The sequence below is a fragment of the Sinocyclocheilus rhinocerous genome, unplaced genomic scaffold (genome assembly GCF_001515625.1).
Source record: "Sinocyclocheilus rhinocerous isolate Xijiao unplaced genomic scaffold, SAMN03320098_v1.1 scaffold848, whole genome shotgun sequence".
Taxonomy (NCBI): Eukaryota; Metazoa; Chordata; class Actinopteri; order Cypriniformes; family Cyprinidae; genus Sinocyclocheilus; species Sinocyclocheilus rhinocerous.
In genome coordinates this window covers 900,194-921,518 of record NW_015664186.1, presented here as the reverse complement: position 1 = coordinate 921,518, position 21,325 = coordinate 900,194, and the positions used below count along the sequence as shown (strand labels likewise).

At 38.1% G+C, this 21,325-nt stretch overlaps 1 protein-coding gene across 1 annotated transcript in view; it reads right to left on the bottom strand.

Moving 5' to 3' along the window:
- LOC107729840 (plexin-B2-like) overlaps positions 1-21,325 on the bottom strand; it is a 103,205-nt gene that overhangs the window by 6,141 nt on the left and 75,739 nt on the right. The window contains exons 3-29 of the mRNA XM_016540551.1: positions 15,265-16,382; positions 14,988-15,176; positions 14,593-14,721; positions 13,699-13,799; positions 13,267-13,399; positions 12,714-12,870; positions 12,019-12,130; positions 11,817-11,928; positions 11,576-11,677; positions 10,956-11,051; positions 10,580-10,667; positions 9,506-9,666; positions 8,866-9,014; positions 8,099-8,234; positions 7,165-7,301; positions 6,903-7,082; positions 6,603-6,714; positions 5,252-5,461; positions 4,926-5,105; positions 4,706-4,842; positions 4,042-4,142; positions 3,660-3,889; positions 3,372-3,553; positions 2,149-2,215; positions 1,926-2,072; positions 1,206-1,362; positions 662-762 (exon numbers count right to left, since the gene is read on the bottom strand). Of these exons, the coding sequence (XP_016396037.1) occupies positions 662-762; positions 1,206-1,362; positions 1,926-2,072; positions 2,149-2,215; positions 3,372-3,553; positions 3,660-3,889; positions 4,042-4,142; positions 4,706-4,842; positions 4,926-5,105; positions 5,252-5,461; positions 6,603-6,714; positions 6,903-7,082; positions 7,165-7,301; positions 8,099-8,234; positions 8,866-9,014; positions 9,506-9,666; positions 10,580-10,667; positions 10,956-11,051; positions 11,576-11,677; positions 11,817-11,928; positions 12,019-12,130; positions 12,714-12,870; positions 13,267-13,399; positions 13,699-13,799; positions 14,593-14,721; positions 14,988-15,176; positions 15,265-16,380 (4,722 nt within the window). The 5' untranslated portion in view covers positions 16,381-16,382. The remainder of the gene's footprint in view (positions 1-661; positions 763-1,205; positions 1,363-1,925; positions 2,073-2,148; positions 2,216-3,371; positions 3,554-3,659; positions 3,890-4,041; positions 4,143-4,705; positions 4,843-4,925; positions 5,106-5,251; positions 5,462-6,602; positions 6,715-6,902; positions 7,083-7,164; positions 7,302-8,098; positions 8,235-8,865; positions 9,015-9,505; positions 9,667-10,579; positions 10,668-10,955; positions 11,052-11,575; positions 11,678-11,816; positions 11,929-12,018; positions 12,131-12,713; positions 12,871-13,266; positions 13,400-13,698; positions 13,800-14,592; positions 14,722-14,987; positions 15,177-15,264; positions 16,383-21,325) is intronic.

The following is a 21,325-nucleotide window of genomic DNA, read 5'->3' as shown; positions in this document are numbered from 1 at the left end:
TTTTGTTCAATTAAATGCAGCACTGGTGAGCATAAGGAACTTCTTAAATATTTTTAAAAAATCTTTTGAATGGTAGTGTAAAAAAAAAAAAAAAAAAGAATAAAAAAAAAAAAAAAAAAAAAAAAAAAAAAAAAAAAAAAAAAAAAATCTGTGATCAAATAAAATTACAAGTGTTTTATATACTTTGGGCACAAATAAAGTAAAATATTAATAAAAACTGCCAGGCTTGTCAGTAACACTAAAGACAAGATGAAAACCCAAGGTGAATTGGTTTGTGTATAACTCAAAATGGTGTAAATTATACTTAATATTGCACTGTTTATATTAATTTCTTTTTTTCTAAATAATGGATTGACTCTGAAATCCAAGTCTACTTGTAAAATTAGGAACAGAGTACAAATGAATAAAATAAAACATAATAAAAATTGAGCACAGAGTACCAGCCAATATAAACAAACAAACAAATAAATAAATCCCTGTGATGAAATAAAATAAATGAATTAAATAAGTTTTAATCAAAATCAAACAATTTTAATTAACTGACAGTAATAGCACAGTGAAATGTGCTCGTCAAGACAACATTAATCAGAACATAAAATGTCATAACTTTCAATACACTGTGAGTGTTTATGTGTGTATCCATGTGTAAATATGCACTCACATTGTAATGGGCCAGTGTGTTGATTCGTTTCCATCTTCCCTCCTTCTGTGATGTCAAATCCAGATCGGACAGGATCTGCCCTGTAGAGCCAGGACGCCACTCTGTGGCAAGAAAAGAAATTACGTCTTACAACACAGTCAGAGAAAAAAAAACGACAAGCTTGGCACAGCATTACACTTGACAACCTGAGAAGAACAAAATCCCTGGCTGGTTTTTCTCTACACTCCTTCTTTTAACCAGATTCATCTGTCTGATGGATGATGCGAGACATCGGCTTTAACAATTCAGCACATTTAGAAGAACAACTCATTAAGAACTGCAGGAGTGCCGACCGACATGCACAAGATCCCACCATTAATCAAACCGCTATCTGTTCAGAAGCGAGTCTTCCTCCAGTACTTTTAAATGCAGTGCATTGTTAATAAAGAGAGCTATTTATGCGTGTTACTTTCATAAAGTTGGAAGCTTTTGGAAATTTCCCCGCCGTAATGAATCAAAAGTGCCGGGTGGTACGGAAATTCAAATGCAGCTGGCCAAGTCTAACCGAGTGCGACGCTGTCCACCGTGGGTCTCTGGGAGTAGGGCAGATTCCTGTACACCTGTTCGATGATCTTCTCCTTCACTTGGGAGATGGAGTCACAGTTCAGGACTTTGACAGGGGTCACATCGGGACCTTCGCCGTGAACCAACACCTGCAGGGTCTAGAGAGTTCAAACAGGCTTTAGTCTACTGATACCAACTGTACAAAGATCACCACAACAAATACACAATTACACTGAACAAACTGTTAGAGGCAAGAATCACCAATTACAAGTCAATTACTTAGGCGTAAATCTCGGTTGCATGAGAAATTCAACAAAATAAGAGAGCATTTGTTTGTTTTCCCAGATCTCATGAATCTTTTTCCTCCGAGTGGTTTCCTCCAGCGGATAATAGCTGTTCAGTCCCAGAGGAGCAGTGTTACGCTCGTGAATGAGATTACAGACTCACTGCTGGCCAATAAAAGGTGTTAGGAGAACAATGATGGACACACTAATACTGTCTCCGCTTTTCTGAGTCTCTCTTACAGCGAGACCCATTCTGTATTAACAAGCTTTCTCTTGAACAGGTTCCTTACTGACCATTTCTATAAAGAAACAATCTTTGTACAGTCTTTGTAGATATATAAGCCGTAAACAGACATGCCACATACTTCAAAACCAAGTTTGGATGCTGAAATATGTCTTACAGGTAAGAAATTATACTGAAAACCACTAGTACTCACCAAAACGGTGTACTGCACATCATCCCCTAGAAGTCCAGTGTCGTTCAGCGTGTTATGGGCTTTCTTCATCTTGGCATCAACTGGACCTTTTTCCACTTGGTGTTTAATGGCCTTAAAGAGCTTATAGAGCGGCTCACCGGCTGAGTCCTGTGAAAAACACATTAGTCAGCCTTTACAGCTAGAAAACAATTTCTGCAATTCTATTCATAGCATAACTGCTCACCTTTAGGAACTGGTAGAGACATATGGACATCCAGTTACACAACATCCTCTCCACAACCGTCTCGGACCTAAACAGGAAACATAGGCCGATGATTTAATTTGTCAGTACAGGCAATACCTTAAAAATGGCTTTAACTATTGTCTCACGTCCTGAAAAATTACAATCTTCATTTGAACGATCCTGACTCTGATTGCTTGAAATCCCCCAAAATATATTTTCTCAAAGTCTCATTTCAGTGGCGGCACTGAACCACAAAACTTTCTATAGACTCCTGGAGCACAGCATGCAAAAACATACAATCCAATCTTCTTTTGAACGATCCTGACATTGATGCTTGAAATCCCCCAAAATATATTTTCTCAAAGTCTCATTTCAGTGGCGGCACTGAACCACAAAACTTTCTATAGACTCCTGGAGCACAGCATGCAAAAACATACAATCCAATCTTCTTTTGAACGATCCTGACATTGATGCTTGACATCCCCCAAAAAATATTTTCTCAATGTCTAATCTCAGTGGTGGCACTAAACCACAAAGCTTTCTATAGACTCCTCGAAAACAGCACGCAAAAACATACAATCCAATCTTCTTTTGAACGATCCTGACATTGATGCTTGACATCCCCCAAAAAATATTTTCTCAATGTCTAATCTCAGTGGTGGCACTAAACCACAAAGCTTTCTATAGACTCCTCGAAAACAGCACGCAAAAACATACAACGCAACCTGAACGATTCACAAACAACTGACTCTTATGAGCGGTTTTGTTTAATGAATGGTTCCAAAAGACATGTTGCCAGTCTGAAACACAGCCCTGTATAATTTACAGCATCAGCATAGAGAACATTTCTCTCTATGTAAGAATATGTAAGCAAAACGTACATTATAACTAAAATATACCTGAATAAATCTACGTCAAATCAAAACAGGAATCAAACTGAATTAAGAGCTTGTGAATCAGAATCAAATTGAATCAGGAACTATCTACTAAAGTGTTCTGACCGAGTGGTTTCAGCAATTGCCATGCTGTTTCTAGGGTGTTTAGTGTGGTTGATAGGTGGTTGTTTACTAGCATAAACCAAAAGGGCCAAGTCTATGATATTCTGGTCCAAAGTCCAGGAATTATTTATCCGTATGTAAGTATGACTGCATAGAAATGTTAAAGCTAAGTATGAGCAACAATAATGGCAAATTATGTGAATTTGTTATGGAGTTAGTTCTGACCTGCGGAGCATGAGTTTAGGGTTCTTGCTGTGGACGTATTCCTCCATCAACTCCAGCAGAAGGGTTCTCATGATGTCTGTGTAGTACTCCAGCTTGCCATGTAGTGCCACCATCAACAAGGAAGCAAAGTAAACCTTATTCCTGGCATTGAACTCCTGCCTGCCCTCCAGGGTACGTATGAACTAAAGCACAAAGACATGAGTACATAAATCAGCTTATACATCAAATCCAGTAATACGTATACATGTCAGCAGAGCAATTTTATTAGGTTGAGGTTGAGGGTCTCACATTTATGAGGAAGGTTTTGCTGTTCAGGAGATTGGAGAACTGGTTGAGCGCCTGGTCTACGATGGCTCTGCGGGATTCTGGGATGTCCAGCTTGCCGGTGATCATGACATCGTTGGCTCCATCTTTGGAGGGCAGGAAGAAAACGCGGTTGGTGTAGTTCTTGTAGTCCAGGAATGGGATTCGAGCTTCATTCAGATCACTAGTGTGGTCCTCCATCTCTATCATAAGATCTAAGAAACACAGAGAGTTAAGTTTCATATACAAGTTGAAGCTTTCAGAATTACAAAACCCATCCTTGCTCTTTTAACAACTTGCCTAAAAAGAAAATATTTGCTGACAAATAAAAATGCCATAAACTATATGAGAAACAGGAACATCTCACCTGTGAACTCTTTTTTACAGCGATCACGGACACTCTCTTCTAAATTCGCCAGATCATTTTTGATCTTCTCATACTCTCGTTCTGCCTGCTGGCTTTTCCTCCTGCACACATGCAAACACGAACATTATTTTTTAATTTACTTGAATCTTATTTACTTCTAATTTGCCGCATATTATTTTTAACTGAATTATTTATTATTTTTTAATGATAGTACAGAGAAAGAGGACAGGAAATGCAGATCATAGGTTTATTTGCTGTTCTGTCTTTGTAAATTTTAATTTATGGCTTTATTATTTTTATCTACTTAATTGACTGATTATTACTGATTATTAATTGGATTAAATACAATACCTGTTTTAGAGAGAGAGGAAAGGAAATCTAGATAAGTTTATTTGCTGTTGACAATCAGAGTGCACTTCAATTTGTTTTGATTTTCTTTTATTTAATCCACTGATTATCTATTATCTGTTGACTTTTTTAAAAAAAATTACCTTTTTTATTTATTTTTTATTGATATTAGAAAGAGAGGACAAGAAATGGTGGAGGGAATGAGACCGTATTGATAGAAAATAAAAAAATTGAGCAATATGTCTGATGCGCTACTTTGAAATCAAAGTTATTAAGTTCACATTATTACAGTCTGGTGAACTCAGAGGTTTGTTACCTGTAGCAATAGATCGACACTGCAATGAAGAGGACCATGGGAATGAGGACCGCAGGAATGATGATGTAAAGAGGAACCTCGTATTTCCTCTCAAAGCGAACAGAGCCGACATTCCACTCTCCGTTTCCGAATATGATCTGAAAAAGACAAGAAACGCTGAACACAGGGTAAAACCAGTGAGAATAAGTGGGATTAAAACTTGAAGAGAGCAATTTCTGACCGTCAGCTCCATAGCCTCTGAGCTGGTGTCTCTGCGGTGGCGTCTGGAGGTGGATTTCGGAGGGCTGGAGGGGGCCACGAGGAACAGCTTATCGTCCTCCAGGATCGTCACCGCGCATGACACATCGCCCACAAACGCCTGGGCCTCTTTGGCAGTCATGGCTTTAGAAAAACCTTTACCCTGCATCAGAGAAAAGCAATGAAGCAGTGATTTTTTTGAAAGAACATTCAGCAGTTACGGAAATGAAAGTCCCTTTAAGGCATAGCTTTTTATTTCATATTTTTCTAAGAGGCATCCAAAATCTGTCATTAGCAAAAAACACTTGCATGAACGCTGATGATGCTGTTTTCCGTGATGGCTTTATCTGTCAGCGTATCGAACGAGGGGTCTTGATGGTAAACAAACTCCGTCAAGTTCTCCACCAAGTTGTCCAGCTGGATGATCGTTCTTAAGGACTGGTTTATGTATGTCTTGTTCACAGCCGGAGAGAGGAACTCCAATACGGTTTCGCTCTTGTTGCTAAATTCTTGAACGAACTGCAGGAAAGAAAACAAGTTAGTTTATCTCTGTATAAAACACATTTCACAAATGTCTGAGCACTAAAAAAGAAATAAGACAGCAGGCTGTCAGCTGCGTGATGAATGTTGCTTATTAACATTAAGAGAAGTGAGACGGAGGAAAGGAAATATTAGGTAGATGCAGACAGAAGAGAGAGAGAGAGAGAGAAAGAGAGGAAACTCCTCAGCTTGAAACTGAGCAATGGTTTTTAACATCCAGACATTTGATAAAAAAAATGAAATTAGATAAAAATTAAATGCTGACATTTCTTAAGAGCCAATCAATAACATCTGACAGAACAAAAATAGGAAACCTGAAGATTTCAAATGAAAGCACAAGAGACACTGAGTAAGTAAATAAGAACTTACATTTCAACCTTTTCAAAGTTATTGTATGGCTTCAAAAGACTCTGAATATAGAGCACAATTTGTTTAGGCTACATTTATGGTGCTTTTTAAAAATCCATTTTGAAGCCTGTGGTCACTACAAATTGGAAAATAACCGTTTGCTTTTTGTGTTCCATGGACAAATAACATCTAGTGTTATTTTAGTATTAATTTTAAACTATAATAACAGACATTAGTATTTTAAATCATATCTTTTTTTATATTTTCAGTTTTCATTTTAAATGTAGTTTGTTTTAGCAATTTTATGGGCTTTTGTCATTTTTTATTATATAAAAAATATAACTATTATATAGTTTTTTTTTTCGATTTCTATTTAGCTTTAATTTTTTGTTTTTGTTTTTGTTTCAGAAATTTTAGTACTTCAACATACTTTTTTTTAGTTAGTTGCCAAAACAAAATTTCAAATTTTATAATTTTAATTAATTAATTATTTATTAATTCTAATCTAATATTTATATTTTATTTTGTATTTATTTAAATTAACGAAAAATATGTTTAATAGTTTTAATAAACAACAATAATAATACTGCATCAAGTTTGAATGACATAATGGTGAGTAAATTATGACTTCTGAACCTTAAATTTACATTTTAGTTGAACTATCCCTTTAAGGAAACAGAATCAGAATCTTCTCTTCAAATCCCAGCCTTGCTTACTGTAAGCGACCACAAACTTTACCACAGAAGGGTCCAAAAATGATCATTACACGCACCTCCACATTGCTAGACTTGTGACTGAACTCGTCAGAAGAGGGCAGCACTCGCATGGTGGCTCTCTGCACCTGATCAAATCCAGATCCCATCACTATGATCTTACGACCTCCGCTGAAAACACACAAACATACACGCAGACATGTAATACTTATGTACACAGCCATATATTCTCACCCCTGAACCATTAAATACATGAAGAAATATTATTTGTGATCATATTTTCAAAGACATGGCATTCAAACTTTGAAATGCCCAATAGTGAGGCTGTATGTGTGAGCGAGGCTTAAAAACTGACTTACCAAACAAAGCTGGCCCGTGGGGTGTAATCTGTAACTTTGGGATTGGTTGAGTATTCGAATCCGCTGACTTCTATGGAAGTGTCCTTGCCGTACTTTACAATAACGGGCAACTTATCTGAAGGAATCTTCTGTCCTTTATATAGGCCTGTCATGCAGGTGATCTCCTGTCCAAATGTCAACCTGCATGTTTAAAAAACGTAAAGACACGATCAGAATTGGACAAAGATAAATCAAATCTGCTTTCTTACACCTAGTTACTCACACTTTACATGGCTCTCTGTCCACTGTGATGCTGATATCATCTATACTAGCCGTGTCTAGGTCCTGTCCCGTGATAGTGATGACAGTTCCTCCAGCAGCTGGGCCTTTAGAGGGGGACACAGCCTTTGGGACAGGATCCTGGGGGGGGGGGATGCTCACACAGTCAGTGGAAGAAAACATAAAATGAATGTCTGAAAAGATATACTGTTCAAAAGTTTAGGGTTACTAAGATTTTAAAGATTTCTAAAAGATCATGTGACACTGAAGGCTGGAATAATGGTTGCTGAAAATTCAGCTTTGCATAACAGGAATAAATTACACTTTAAAAAAAAAATTAAGAAAACAGTCACTTGAAATGTAAATAATATTAACTGTTTTTAATTTTTTTTTTTTATTAAATAAATGCAACTTTGCTGAACATAAGATTTTAAAAATCAAAAATACAATATCAGTTTTAATTGTACAACAGAAGTCTATCCTACTGAAAACTCTTGTGTTATGAATGCTGGTGTGCTTTCAACTTAAAATAGCATTAAAAATGTAATAAAATATATAATAACTTTTCAAATGTGACTTATTTCCGATTGAAACTGAATATTCTGTTTGAAAACTAAAGAAAAATAAATAAATAAATGAATAACTAAATAAAAAAATACATAAATATATAAACTATACTTAAAAGTATATTTTAAAGAATGAAAACACACCTTTTCCTATTAGCCTGGAATATTTCTTAAATAAACTTTAAGTAGCAAGATTTCCTTGGTCAGCCATCTTTACTAACTACATTATGCTGGTTAACATCATTGGAATTCCTCTGTGTTTAAGCTGGTCTTTCCAGGTGGGCAATTTACTTAAAATGTACATAGAGAAAGGCAAAAAGGATTGAGGAAAATAAACAGCCACAAAGGACTCATCATAGAGAAAGCATTTACCCTGTAAGTGAATAACACCTGCGACTGTCCTGTTCTCCCTCCTTCCACCTCCACTTCCACTGGCCCGACAAGGCTGCGCTCATTGGGCAGGTCTTCAGGAGGTGCTGAGGGGAAAGGCCCAATCTCACACACAACACTGAAAAAAACACGGGTAGAACTGAATGACAAGCTAAACAGCTCTTTCTAACATACAACGTGTTTTAAATGCTCTACACAACCAAAGTTACAAATAAACACCACTGTTCAAAAGTTTGGGCTCAGTAAGATTTTGAGAGTACGTCTGTTAGCTCACCAAGGCTGTATTTATTTGATCAAAAACAATAATACAGTAATAATGTGAAATATTATAAAGTAACTGTTTTCTATATTATATATTTTAAAATGTAATTTATTCTTTTAATGGCAAAGCTGAATTTTCAGCAGCCATTACTCCAGTCTTAAGATCCTTCAGAAATCATTCTAATATACTGATTTTGTGCTCAAGAAACATTTCTTATGACGTTGGAAACAGAACATTTTTGTGGAAACCACAATACATTTTTGCATGGTTCTTTGGTGAACAGAAAGGTCAAAAGAACAGCATTTATTCGAAATAGAAATCTTTTGTAACTTTAAATGTCTTTACTGTTACTTCTGATTCATATAATGTTACTTTGCTGCATAAAAGTAATTATTTATTTTTTTTAAATCCTACTGACCCCACATTTTTGAATGGTACAGTATATGCTGTGATACCGCATTCATCTAATAAGGCAGTCATGCTGTACCTGGTACTGACGGAGTATCTCTCCGGCTGGTGAGTACATGGCACTCCAGCTATGGTGATTCTTTTAATGTCCTCCTGCTTGATGCCCAAGTTAGAGCCTTTTATAGTGACAGAGATCTGTCCCTTCATCGGCCCATACCGAGGAACAATCTGGAATGAAAGCAGAACAGCACAGAGGCCTATCATACTCAAAACCATATAATAGAGAGTTAAAAAGATCACCCATAACCATTGTGCCCTTGAGTGATCCAGCTGCTTTGGAGAAAATCATTTGCCAGATGACAAATAATAAAACACCATCAGGCGCAGGCTGTGCGATCATTAAGAGTCTCAGATGGATTCAACAAAACACTAGAGTGAGAGACTGAGTTTGTGACTACCAGCGCAGCAATCTATATATCATTTAGGCATCAGAAATGGAGAATAGGATGAAAAGAAATGGTGTTTCCTAGTGAAGATGAAGAGTAGAAATTTATGAACTGCATTTGAACTGGGAATGGCGAGATTGGTAATAGCTGATGTCAGGCCAATGAGATATTCTTGGATGCATTTTGAGCTAAGCTTGAAGTGTGACTGAATCTAGTGTTAGCAAAGTTTAAAATAGGGTCGGGCGACAGTAACGAGAAAAGAATTGTCCTCACGTCAGTGATCTTTGGAGGAGGACACTGCTTCAGCTCCTGGTTGCACAGGTCTCTGTAGATGCAGGATTTTGTGGTGTCGCACCAAACGCAGTTATACTTCTGATCAGCGTTCTTACACAGACTGCAGTCCTCACGTCTAACCGAACAGTTGTAGAGCACCACTGGGTAGAAAAATGGAGGAAACACTTAAAAAAACCTGAATCAAAAAAAGGTTCCCTTGTCTAACCGAACAGTTGTAGAGCACCACTGGGTAGAAAAATGGAGGAAACAAAACAACTCACAGAACTGACACTAAATTCATCATCTGTAGCAAAACAAAAAAAAAAACTCAAAAAAAGTTCCTCTAGTCTTTTTGTTTTGTTGAGAAATAAACATTTCATTAAACTGCTGTTTATCACTATGTTTTCGGAAATTGTGAGTTATGCAGATTAGGCTGTTTATTGTTGTATGTGGTGATTTATTAGGCACATTTAGCGCAAAGATTTTTGATGCTGTCAACAAACTGTCCAAATGAAATCTTATGAAATCAAATCAAATGAAAGCCGATAAACACTGCTCAGAATATGTAGGCTGGCAGTTATATATTTTAAAAGATATTGGCTTTAATGTTATGTGGTTAGTTACGTTTAAGTAATACGTTCCGGCACAGCTTAGCGTAGCTTAAAGGGATATGTTTAGTTCATGTTTAGCAGATGAGCACTTTCAAAATGACATCTTCCAGTTAAAAAATGCACATCAAATAGACACCTGGATGACGTACTTATGCTAGCTACATGCTATTAATACTTAGGTAGTTAAAGGGATAGTTCACCCAAAAATTTTAACTATTTGATTTTCAGAAATGCAGTTTTCAAAGTGTTCATCTGCTAAACATGTCTAAAACATCCCTAGTTGGATATAAAAACAAGATTCAGGTGATCAGTCCCCAAGATGCCAATGATATATAACATATGCTAATCTGCTTATTTTAAGAGGTTTATCAGATGTTTATACACAACCTTTCCACATCTTGACGATCCACATGCTTACTGCAGCTTCTGTAAGCTATGATGATGAAAATTCATTTAAATGTACCTCTGAGGGTGCTGTCAATCTTCCTGTCCGTGATTTTATCCTTTATGTAGAACGTCACATTCACCTCTGGCTCCTTGTCATATTCAAACTGGCATAAAAATAGTAGAAAGTGTCATTAAACACACACAGATACAGACAAACACATCACCGCATCTGGAACAACTGTGTGCTGCAGAAAATTCTCCCCTGCCAAAGTGATGTCTTTGTGTTTGTTACGCCCACATAGGACGGAGCCCTACACACACGTGCAGCTCAATAGCTGTGAATGCCATATTGGTTGGTGCTCAAACTCCAGAAACAAATCAATGTGTGAACAGAGAAGTAGAGGGAGAGTGAGGGAGACATAATAGGAGGAATACGATTGGAGCATACTGACCTCAAATCCCTCAAATCTGTACTTTGACCCATCAGCCTCAACAGTCACCTCGCCCACCTGTTTCATGAGCTCAGTGCCAATTTGAAAGGTTCTGGCCTGAGAGAGATGAAGAAAGAGTAATGCTGTTTATGCAGACTCTAATAACAGGCATTTTACTATAAAAAAATCATGCTGACAAATTGCCTCACTGAGATATTGGGTAAAAATATTTCTTTATTGCATCTTCATTGCTCTCTGAAATATTTGATTCTGATTGGTCGATGGTTATGGTTCTGTGATAAATTATGTAGCTTTGGCAAGTAATATATGAAGTGATACAAGAGACATCACACTAGCAAAAAAATATGGAAATTCCTTAACAGTACAACAGGCCCTATTTTACAAGCTTTTCTTTTAGTGTAAAATCATTTGAATTTAATTAAATCAATATCTCACATTATGTACAGTATTTAGTAAGCATAATGCCAAAATGTCCTACTGATATACATTATTCTTTACATATCTTTAAAAAATGTTTTTTTTTTAACTTAAGGATATTTTCCCTTCATACATTTTATACATTAATATACTAAACGTAACAAAAACACAATGTACAATAAGAAGTAATGCATGCATTTTACCCAATATTCATCCAAATTTTTGCCCTGAAATTGGATGGGGGTTTTAATTCCAACAGGAATAAGCAGGGGTTCTGGGATCTCAAACTGAGGACACCTGTCATCCTGCAAGAATCATAAAAAAAAATCAATTAAAGCTGTTATTATTCCTCTTTTGTCACCAAAGATGATGGCTTACCATATATTAAAGCACAAACAGTCATATTAATTTATATACGCATACATTCATCCTAATATGACTCACCTGCATGTGTTGAATGATATGATCACCCTTGACAGTGTCATCTCTATCACTGCATGTGTGATCCTGAATATTCCATTGGCAGCCCCACTTACTGGTCACACATGCAATGCATCTGCAGAACACAAAACCGGCCAATCAAAAGACGAATCTAAATAAATGCTACATGGAGTACACATTTTAAAAAACACTGCCTGATACTCACGGTGTATTCTCCGATCTTTTCACCACGGCTGCACAGTTGTAGAACTCAAACTCACTAGATGCCACTTCAACTCCATCATTTACCGTGATCTTCACTGGCACTGCCACAAAATCTACACACATGCACATGGGAAATGGGAATCATATGGGCTTTTAAGGCAGTAGTAATTCATACAGCCAGTTCTGAATTATTAGAGCTTAAGAGGTGCTAGATAAGCCAAGGTCATGGGTTCGATTCCCAAGGAAAGCATAGCCTGATAAAAGCTTTTGTAACTCTAAAATCAAGGGAAATAGGAATCATATCAGTTTTTAGGCAAGAGCATTTCATGTGGTCAATACTGAACTTCTAGGGTTCAATAGGTGCTAGATATGCCAAGGTTATGGGTTTGATTCCCAAGGAAAGGCTTATAAAAGTTTTCTGTAACTCTAGAATCAATAAGTTAAACTTCAGAATCTATCTGCTATTAGATTTAGCTTCAGTGTAATTGTTACATCTGATCAGTCTCCAAATAAAAAAAATCACAAAACCAGCAAATTACAAACATGAAGAAATGAAAAACTTTTCATGCCTGACATGATTTTTAGGTATTCTGTGAGACAAACACCATCTGCTTGTTTATTGAGTAAAGGAGGCAGCGAGAGGACGGCTTCACAATAGGTGATTATTAAAGTTAAAGGCAAAAATGATGCTCTCACCTTGTGTCTCAGGTGTGGGTGGTATGTTCTCAGAGGTCGGGAGAGCACAGATGACCCATGTGCCTTCCATAGTTGCGTGACTTTTGTAGCCATCAAACTCACAGTGAAGTCTATCAGGACTGCTGATACTGGGGAGGGAGGGGATGTCAATCATCACCTGCAAGTTCAAACCAGAAAATAAGGATTTAGGAAAAATAAATAAATAAATGTGGAAAAACATCAGTTCTCACACATTTTGAACAGCGAATTTATGAGTGTTATAGTTGTTTATGATTTTTAAATATTGAATAGTGCTGAACAATAAAGAAAAAATTTATAATATTCAAAAGATGATAATAATAATAATTATTATTGTGGTATGATACGATAGTTTCAGACGGCTTGTTTAGTAACTTCACCATGTCAGCTTATGAAAAAAGGATTAGACTCTCAGACTGGATCTATTACAGTCAGTAAATATCAATCTTGAGTCAATCCTTAAGAGGTTAGGGTTTGAAATAACTGCAGACCATATCACAGTGTGTGTGTTTATGAATGTGTTATGCTTTAGTACCTGTGTACGCTCTGTTTTCTTGCAGCTGATGTTGGGGGGCACAAAGGACTGAATAGTTACACATGTTTGTTTTGGACTCCACAACCAGGCGTTCTCTCCTTCTGCTTTGCGACAATCCTTTTTCCTAGTACAACTGAAAGAGCAAAGCAGACAAACATGGGCAATGAGCCATACTGCATTCGCTTTAACTGGACTGCACGCAGATATCGATTACATACTATAACAGACAAAACCAAGACTTCAATTACACCATATTTTAAACAAACTATTTCCTTTTCTAAAACATACTTTAGTAGGGATGGAAGTCACATGACCCATAGGAGCCATGTGTCTTGTCATGTGGCAGTGTTACTGCTTGTCCTGTCCTTTACTGGACAAGAATGCTCAAATGATGTTGTGCTTTTGGTAATAAATTGAATCTAACACACTTACCGGCCTTCCAACACACACCAGCCACAATATGGGTCCCGCAGGGAGACACATGAGTGACAATCATGCCTCTGCTCACAGGCCTGCACTGGCACTTTGGTGATCTATGCAAAAGAGAAACAATTAAGACAACAGCCACAACCTTTAAAATGCCAATTTGTTAATTTATTTAAGATGCTTAATAGATGATGCATCTGTGATTGAAGGTTCTGCTTCTGCATTAAGAGTTTAAGGTGCGATCACATTATCAAAAAAGGTCCACTGTCCATTGTCAAGCAATACATGAAATATTGCCACTTTCAAACTAAGCATCTTTCTGTTGGTCAAAGTGGGGAATTTGTGTGACCAACCTGAACACAAGCGAATTCCGTATGGGAAACATTTTACCCTCTTTGCACAGATATTGAAATGACTGGATTACCCACACCTTTAGGACCCAAAAGTCATTAAATGTCATAATTGTAAAGTGAAAGAGCTGCAGCATGTCATCTCAGCAACGTCAGTAGAGTCGTTTTGCAAAATAGCGTTTGTGTACAACTGTCAACTTATGAAGCAGCTTATGGCATTTGAATTGAGTGTTCCACTTCAACACTCTCGGTTTCCTGCTTCTAATATATGGGCCATGTGAATGAGTAAAATGACTGACGGGAAGAGAGCGCCTCGAAGTCTTCCGATTGGCTAAAATTATATAACACAGCCTGCTGTTACATTTTTTGTGGCAGATTACAGAGTCTAGGGATGTCACATGTGATATTTCAGTATATCTCTAAATGTACCACTTCATAAAAATTTCCTTCAAGATTTGCAAGCCTACATTATTAAAACAGGTTTTAACCAGTGGATGATCTCTGTTGACTTAATGTGATATATGAGTTGTGGATGTGTTCATAAACAAACCTTTCTGCCAGTGGTGATGTACAAGATATCCAAAGTTGAATTAAAAAAGAGGTTTTTGTTCACCCCACCATCTGTGCGTTCCCCTGGTATCCTGTTATAAAGGTTAGGGTGGCTGGGGTCAAGATGCACCTGCAAGCAGAAAGTTAATTCATTCATTCATTCGGCAAATGCTTTTATCCAAAGCGACTTACAAGTAAACACATTATTACGGGGCAATACAACTAGAGCAAGTTCTAGGATTAAGTGCATCACTCAAGTGGTTGTAGCTCATAAATCACCCATACTTGGGTTTGAACCAACAACCTTTTGGTTGCCAGACCACCACAGCAGTCAAACCTCAAGAGCTTCAGTGAAATTTAAAGAGGAGAGAAACCAGATCCTGGAATGGGACTCACCTTTAAGACATCTGCTCCGCTGGTTCCCAAAAATGCCACAGTGTGCTCGTTCTCCACCGCCACAGCTACAGCTGTCAGCATGTCATTTCGGGTGAAGATGGGTTTGACAGCCAGTGCGTACTCAGGTTTACTGGCTAGTGGAGATGGCAGGAACTCTGCGCCACATTTATATCCCTTCACCATGTTCTTCTGTTGGGTGAAAAGACATACCACATTCAGAAGGGCCACAAAACACCATACAACATGGAAGCAGAGTGGAAGAAACACAACATCTCACATCTCTTTTGGTCCTGCAGATGGCCTCGGTCTTGGAGATATAAGGTGAATAAACAGTTTTTGGTTTCTCGTCCTCCAGAACTTCTCCTACGTAGCAGGACTCAATCACCTCCTCAAGCCTGGTGTTAATGCTGCTGAGCGGGTACATGCACAAGGCAGAATGGCCACCGTCCTCATCCACGCTGAACACCGCAAACAGAACCTTATCATTGGGATTCGAAGGGATGATTTTCCTAGCCAAAACTTCTCCTGGTTTGGCCAGATACACCGCTTGGACCTTGTTGTACGTGTTCTCCTGTTGTTCAGTGCTGACAGAGCAGTTGAGCTGAAGTTCGGTGTAAGAATAATAATGATGGTCATTCTCGCACAGGCGTGCTATAAATGTGATCTTCCTGCTGTCACTAGTGCCCGGAGTGCGCGAAAACAAGAAGTAGATGTAGCCATTGTCTTTGAAAGCATGGCGAAAGTCGTGGAGGTAACGCTGGACGAAAGGACTAGCTTGCACAGTGGAAGCTTCAACCATGTTCTCAAAGACATCCATTTCTCTGTGCTCCTGCAGCAATCGGGTGCTGATGAGTTTCGAACTGTCCGAGCTACCATAGCCCTTCCCCACTAGAAATACGCTGAGGTTTGCATTAGTATGAGCATCTATAAAATAAGAAATAACTCCCACTACGGTAACAGACTCCTCTGTGCTGGCTACATATGTCTTCTCGCCTTTAGTGTCACTGTAGTACAACGGTTTGTCCACGCTGCTGAGGTTTACCAAAGAACAGATGCCCCTGAAAAGGCTTCCGCAAACGATCAAAGTGCCATTGGCAGAGTTAACCAGTAGGAGTTTGTTGATGTTGTCCATATCCTTTGCATCAGTGCACTGTGCAGTGATTGGTGGAGTGCATTGTGGGTTGTCGTGCCTAGGGCCTGTTACAGCACTGCTCTCCTTCTGCAGGTCATAGTTCAGCTGATAGATGTTATTAATGGCACCCAGGTAAATTCGACCAGTTTGAGGGTCCTGAACGACATTGTTGATGATGGTATCAGACATGAAAGAATCATCACAGCAAGATGAGCCAAAACACAGCAGCAGGGACAACACTGCCAGGGTCCTCCACGCCATCTCTTGAAGAGAGAGAAAGAAAACAAGACACATATCACATAAGAGTTCAGCGACCAAGTTACATGCCTGTGCAAAAGTTGTCGCCAAAATGCTAATTTATAAAAAAATACATCCAATTCATACATACGATGGACTTGAATACACCTCTCCTATAGTGAGCATGTATTTATACATAAAGTCAGAAATGTCAGGGTGATACAACTTTTTGATACTTGGTGATACTTTTTCAAAAGTACATGAATCCAACATGAATACAAGGATGACATTTCTAAGAACTTGGAACATGACTTTTAAATTAAATTAATAAAATATTTTCATTTTAGTTAACTTGTCATTGACCCAACAGAGATGCTTGCCTTAGCAGGCAGCACTAATAAATTCACTGACATCTTTTTGGATGCTGCAGAATTTCTTTGATATGCATCATTATACTATAGTGAAGTAAGCACTAGTCAAAAGTGCTACCAACAAAGACTGTTAAAAGAAAAATCGATCGGGCCTCTCAACACTTCACTCCAAGGCATTGCAGATGGCTGCGTGATTTGACACGCCGATACAAGCGAAGCATTTCTAAAGAGGCTCGTCCTCCTCTACCCCTGCACTCCTTTCATTCTCCTTTTCTTCCATCCCCTCAGCTGGTCCTAAAAACACTGGGGCAGAAGTCAAATGCTCATCACAGCAATCACAGGGCGGCCTGATTCCAGCATAACAGAAGGTGGCTCAATGAATTATGGGTACAACCTCAGCAGGTGGGTCAAACAATCCTGTCCTCCTTCCTGTAAACAACCCCTATAATAACCAGCACAGCATGCAAAGTTATTGTATTAGACAGGACGATCTAATCACAGTCGTTCCTTATATGAACATTCTTGAGCTAATTTAGATGTTTACAATTTTCAGCTTGCAAACATAGTTGGGATGATGAAATATTAACCATATTCGCTCAATATTCCTGACCATTCCATGAATTTGCCTAAACGTGGTGACAATCCTCTGGAGTGGACTTCCACACAACTGACTGTGATGTTTAGACTGCCAGAGCAAATACTTTCCCTGCAAATCGAATGGCAGGAGTCTCTCAGACACCATGATCCTGTGCCCAGAGCTCATAAAGAATTCATGCTAAGAGTTTAGCGGATATTACAGCTCTTATTGGCTTTAATGACGGGACTCCAGAGACACAATATGAGGCAGGGCAGAAGTGACGGGCTTTTTCTCTTTACTTAGTGTCTGTCAGAGCTCTGGCGTGCAGAGTTTGCAATGAGATTAGAGGTTACTGTGGGGGGAGTGTGTTAAATTTTGCTTATGTGTATGCGTGTGTGAGAGTCTAGTGTTAACTGCTAACAGGAGGCGGTCTTTGCTGCTGATTCAGAACGCCTGGGTGATTTTTCTGGACTGTACGGCTTTAGAAAAAAGTGACAGGAAGGAGAGGTTTTGGCAAATCGTCAAGTTTTATTTTGAATATTTAGACTGACAACCCCCTCCCCCCTCCCCCTCCCAAACACAAGACCAAATTATTAACAGGAACAATGATGCCAGTCTCTCAGTACAGACTTGATATTTGTGCTGAGTGTGCCACACGGCTCTGACTAAGCAAGTCATGTGATCACAAAAGAATGCAGTGTGCCTTATGACACACTCCTTGATTTGCATGTTAACACACACAAACCTTAGTCATTGGTGGCGCTTGCTAAGGCAGGCTTTCCTGTTGCTAGCACATTCTCAGGCTTAGCTCTAAGCATTATGCTCAAAAACCACTGTTCTTAAGAAAAGAATTTAAGGATACATTTAGGATCAATTCTAAAAAGTTCAAAAGATAATTCCACAGAACAATTTTAAAACAGTTCTTTATTGGAATCCATGGTTTCATGAAGAACCTTTAACATCCATGAATGCTCCACTGTACAAAAAAAATTTTTTTATAGCAGAAAAAGGTTCTTTGGATGTTCTTTAAATGTTCTTCACAATGGTTCTTTTAAGAACTGTTAACTGAAAGGTTCTTTGGGTAACCCAAAATGGTTCTTCTACATCTACGACATTGCGGTGAAAACCTTCTGGAACCTTTACTTTTAAGAGTGAAGAAAGTAAGTCGTACTGGTTTGGAATAAGCATAAGTGTGAGTAAATGACAGAATTTACATTCTAGGGTGAACTATCCCATTAAGTGAGAAGCTATAGCGACTTTAAAAGGTAATTTAAGAACATTTTTTAAAAATGTTTTTTGCTATGGGCAAAGTTACGGTTCCAGAATATCACAGAAACCTATGGACAGTGGAACAGTCAGTACCACCATAAACACCTTAGCAAGCACCCTTAAGACAACCACATAGCAACTTGCTAAAAAACACTTCTTAGCATCATCTAAGCAACACCCTGGCAACCACCCAAAACACCCTAGCATTGTTGCAGTGAGTTCTCCAAACACCACTCGCAATCTTCAGAAAATCTAGTTTTATCAACCCTCATACACAAACAAGCACACATTGCCAGAACATCCTGCCTACATGTGGCTCCACTGAGGCCTAGACACGTGACCAGTACTCACCCTTCAAAACGTCTCAACAAGAAAGAGTAGGAAGTATGTTTGCATGTTTCTGTATGGCTGTATTCCTTGGATTTACAACCGAGGGCATGGCTCAGATGGTATTTCCTTCATTTCTCAATGCTTTACTGATCCAGAGCCAAACCAAACACATTTCCTCTAAATTACTTTAGGGCTATCTCAACCTGAGCTGCCGGTAAATGAACTCGCAATGCAGGCAGCAGAAGTATGAACAAGGAAGGAGGCCTGCGTTTGATGCTCATATTGTGAGTGGGAGTGTGTATTGCAGTTCAGATCAGCAGCAACAGTGTGTTATTCCTTCTCTCTGTGTTAAGAAACAACATGACTGGTTGCTCAGTACACAAGCAGACAAGTGCTGAACCAGCACTACTCTTACCGCAGGGCATTACGCTGAAATTTCTCAGCCGAGTTAATAGTAAACCCCACATCTTCTCTCAAACTCCCAAGCAGACTTCCCCTCTCGCATACAAATTTTGACTGACCCTCCGTAGAAGCTTGTTTCCTCACTCTCTCCACAGCTAACTCATGTATCATTTACAATATTCCCTCATATTTTTCTCATTAAACTGGGTCTTACTTTTTCCTGTCTCAGCTTGTGTGCATACATAGAGACAACATACAGTTTGCCAACGGCAGATAGAGGTTTGTTCGGGAAACCTGTCTGAAACATATCATGGTTTGGTTGGTTAGCATGGTTCAATTAGCCCCTACTGGTAGATGGGTGTTACTACATTGTTCTGCTAACAAAAAGTGAGTTAATTAAATTCACAATAAGTTACTGTACTTTAGGGCTGCACCGTATATATTAAAATAAAAAACTATATTACGACATGGCTTAATGCTATAGTCAAATTGCGAAGGCTGTTTTAATTTTTTTAATTGTTTTAAATAAACTTTATGCCAATGTGACTGATGCTGAAGCACTTTATAATGAGCTGTAAGCGTGTAAATAAACACTGCTGCGCTTCACTCTGAAACTGGCAGCACATATATTTATTTGGAAAATGGCCAAAAGTTTAATCATTTAACTAAATTAATAAAAAAAAATAAGATTCAAAAATTACTATAAAATAAAAGGATTTTTATTATTTTTATTAAATACTCAATTGTATATTTTTCTTTATTATTCAATTTCTTTTATCCTTTTATCGTTCAACCTAAAAAAAAAAAAGTTTAAAATATATATTTTTTCAGCTTTTTCATTCTTTTTAAACTTTAGGTTATTTATTGGAATCCATGGTTCCATGAAGAACCTTTAAAGTCCATGGAACCGTTCCACTGTATAAAAAGATTAATCAGATGGTCTTTAAATGATCTTCACAATAGTTCTTTTAAGAACTGTTAAATGAAATGTTCCTTGGGGAACCCAAAATGGTTTCTTCTATGACAATGCTGCAGAAACCTTCTTTTGGAACCTTTACTTTTAAGAGTATAGAAAGTTAGTTATGCTGGTTTGGAACGACATGAGGGTAAAATAACAGAATTTACATTCTAAGGTGAACTATCCCATAAAGTGTGAAGCTATAGTGACTTTAAAAGTTAATTTAAGAACATTTTTTGAAGAACAAGTTTTTTGTTATTGGCAAACTTATGGTCCCAGAATGTCACAGAAACCTATGGACAGTGGAACACTCAGCACCGCCATGAACACATTAGCAAGCATCCTTAAAACCCTAGCAACCACAAAGCAACTTGCTAAAAACCACTTAGAACAGGGGTGTCAAACTCAATTCCTGGAGGGCCGGAGCCCTGACTGTGGGGGGAGTGTGTTAAATTTTGCTTATGTGTATGCGTGTGTGAGAGTCTAGTGTTAACTGCTAACAGGAGGCGGTCTTTGCTGCTGATTCAGAACGCCTGGGTGATTTTTCTGGACTGTACGGCTTTAGAAAAAAGTGACAGGAAGGAGAGGTTTTGGCATATCGTCAAGTTTTATTTTGAATATTTAGACTGACAACCCCCTCCCCCCTCCCCCTCCCAAACACAAGACCAAATTATTAACAGGAACAATGATGCCAGTCTCTCAGTACAGACTTGATATTTGTGCTGAGTGTGCCACACGGCTCTGACTAAGCAAGTCATGTGATCACAAAAGAATGCAGTGTGCCTTATGACACACTCCTTGATTTGCATGTTAACACACACAAACATTAGTCATTGGTGGTGCTTGCTAAGGCAGGCTTTCCTGTTGCTAGCACATTCTCAAGCTTTGTCCTAACTATTATGTTCAAAAACAACAGTTTTTAAGAAAAGAGTAAAAGCTCTTAGGATAAAAAGTTCAAAAGAATGTTCATAAGAAAGTGCAATTCTTAAAATAAAAAAAACACGTTAAACCAACACTGGACTCCACTGAATGTCATTGTAAGTGGGGGAAAATTATTATTTA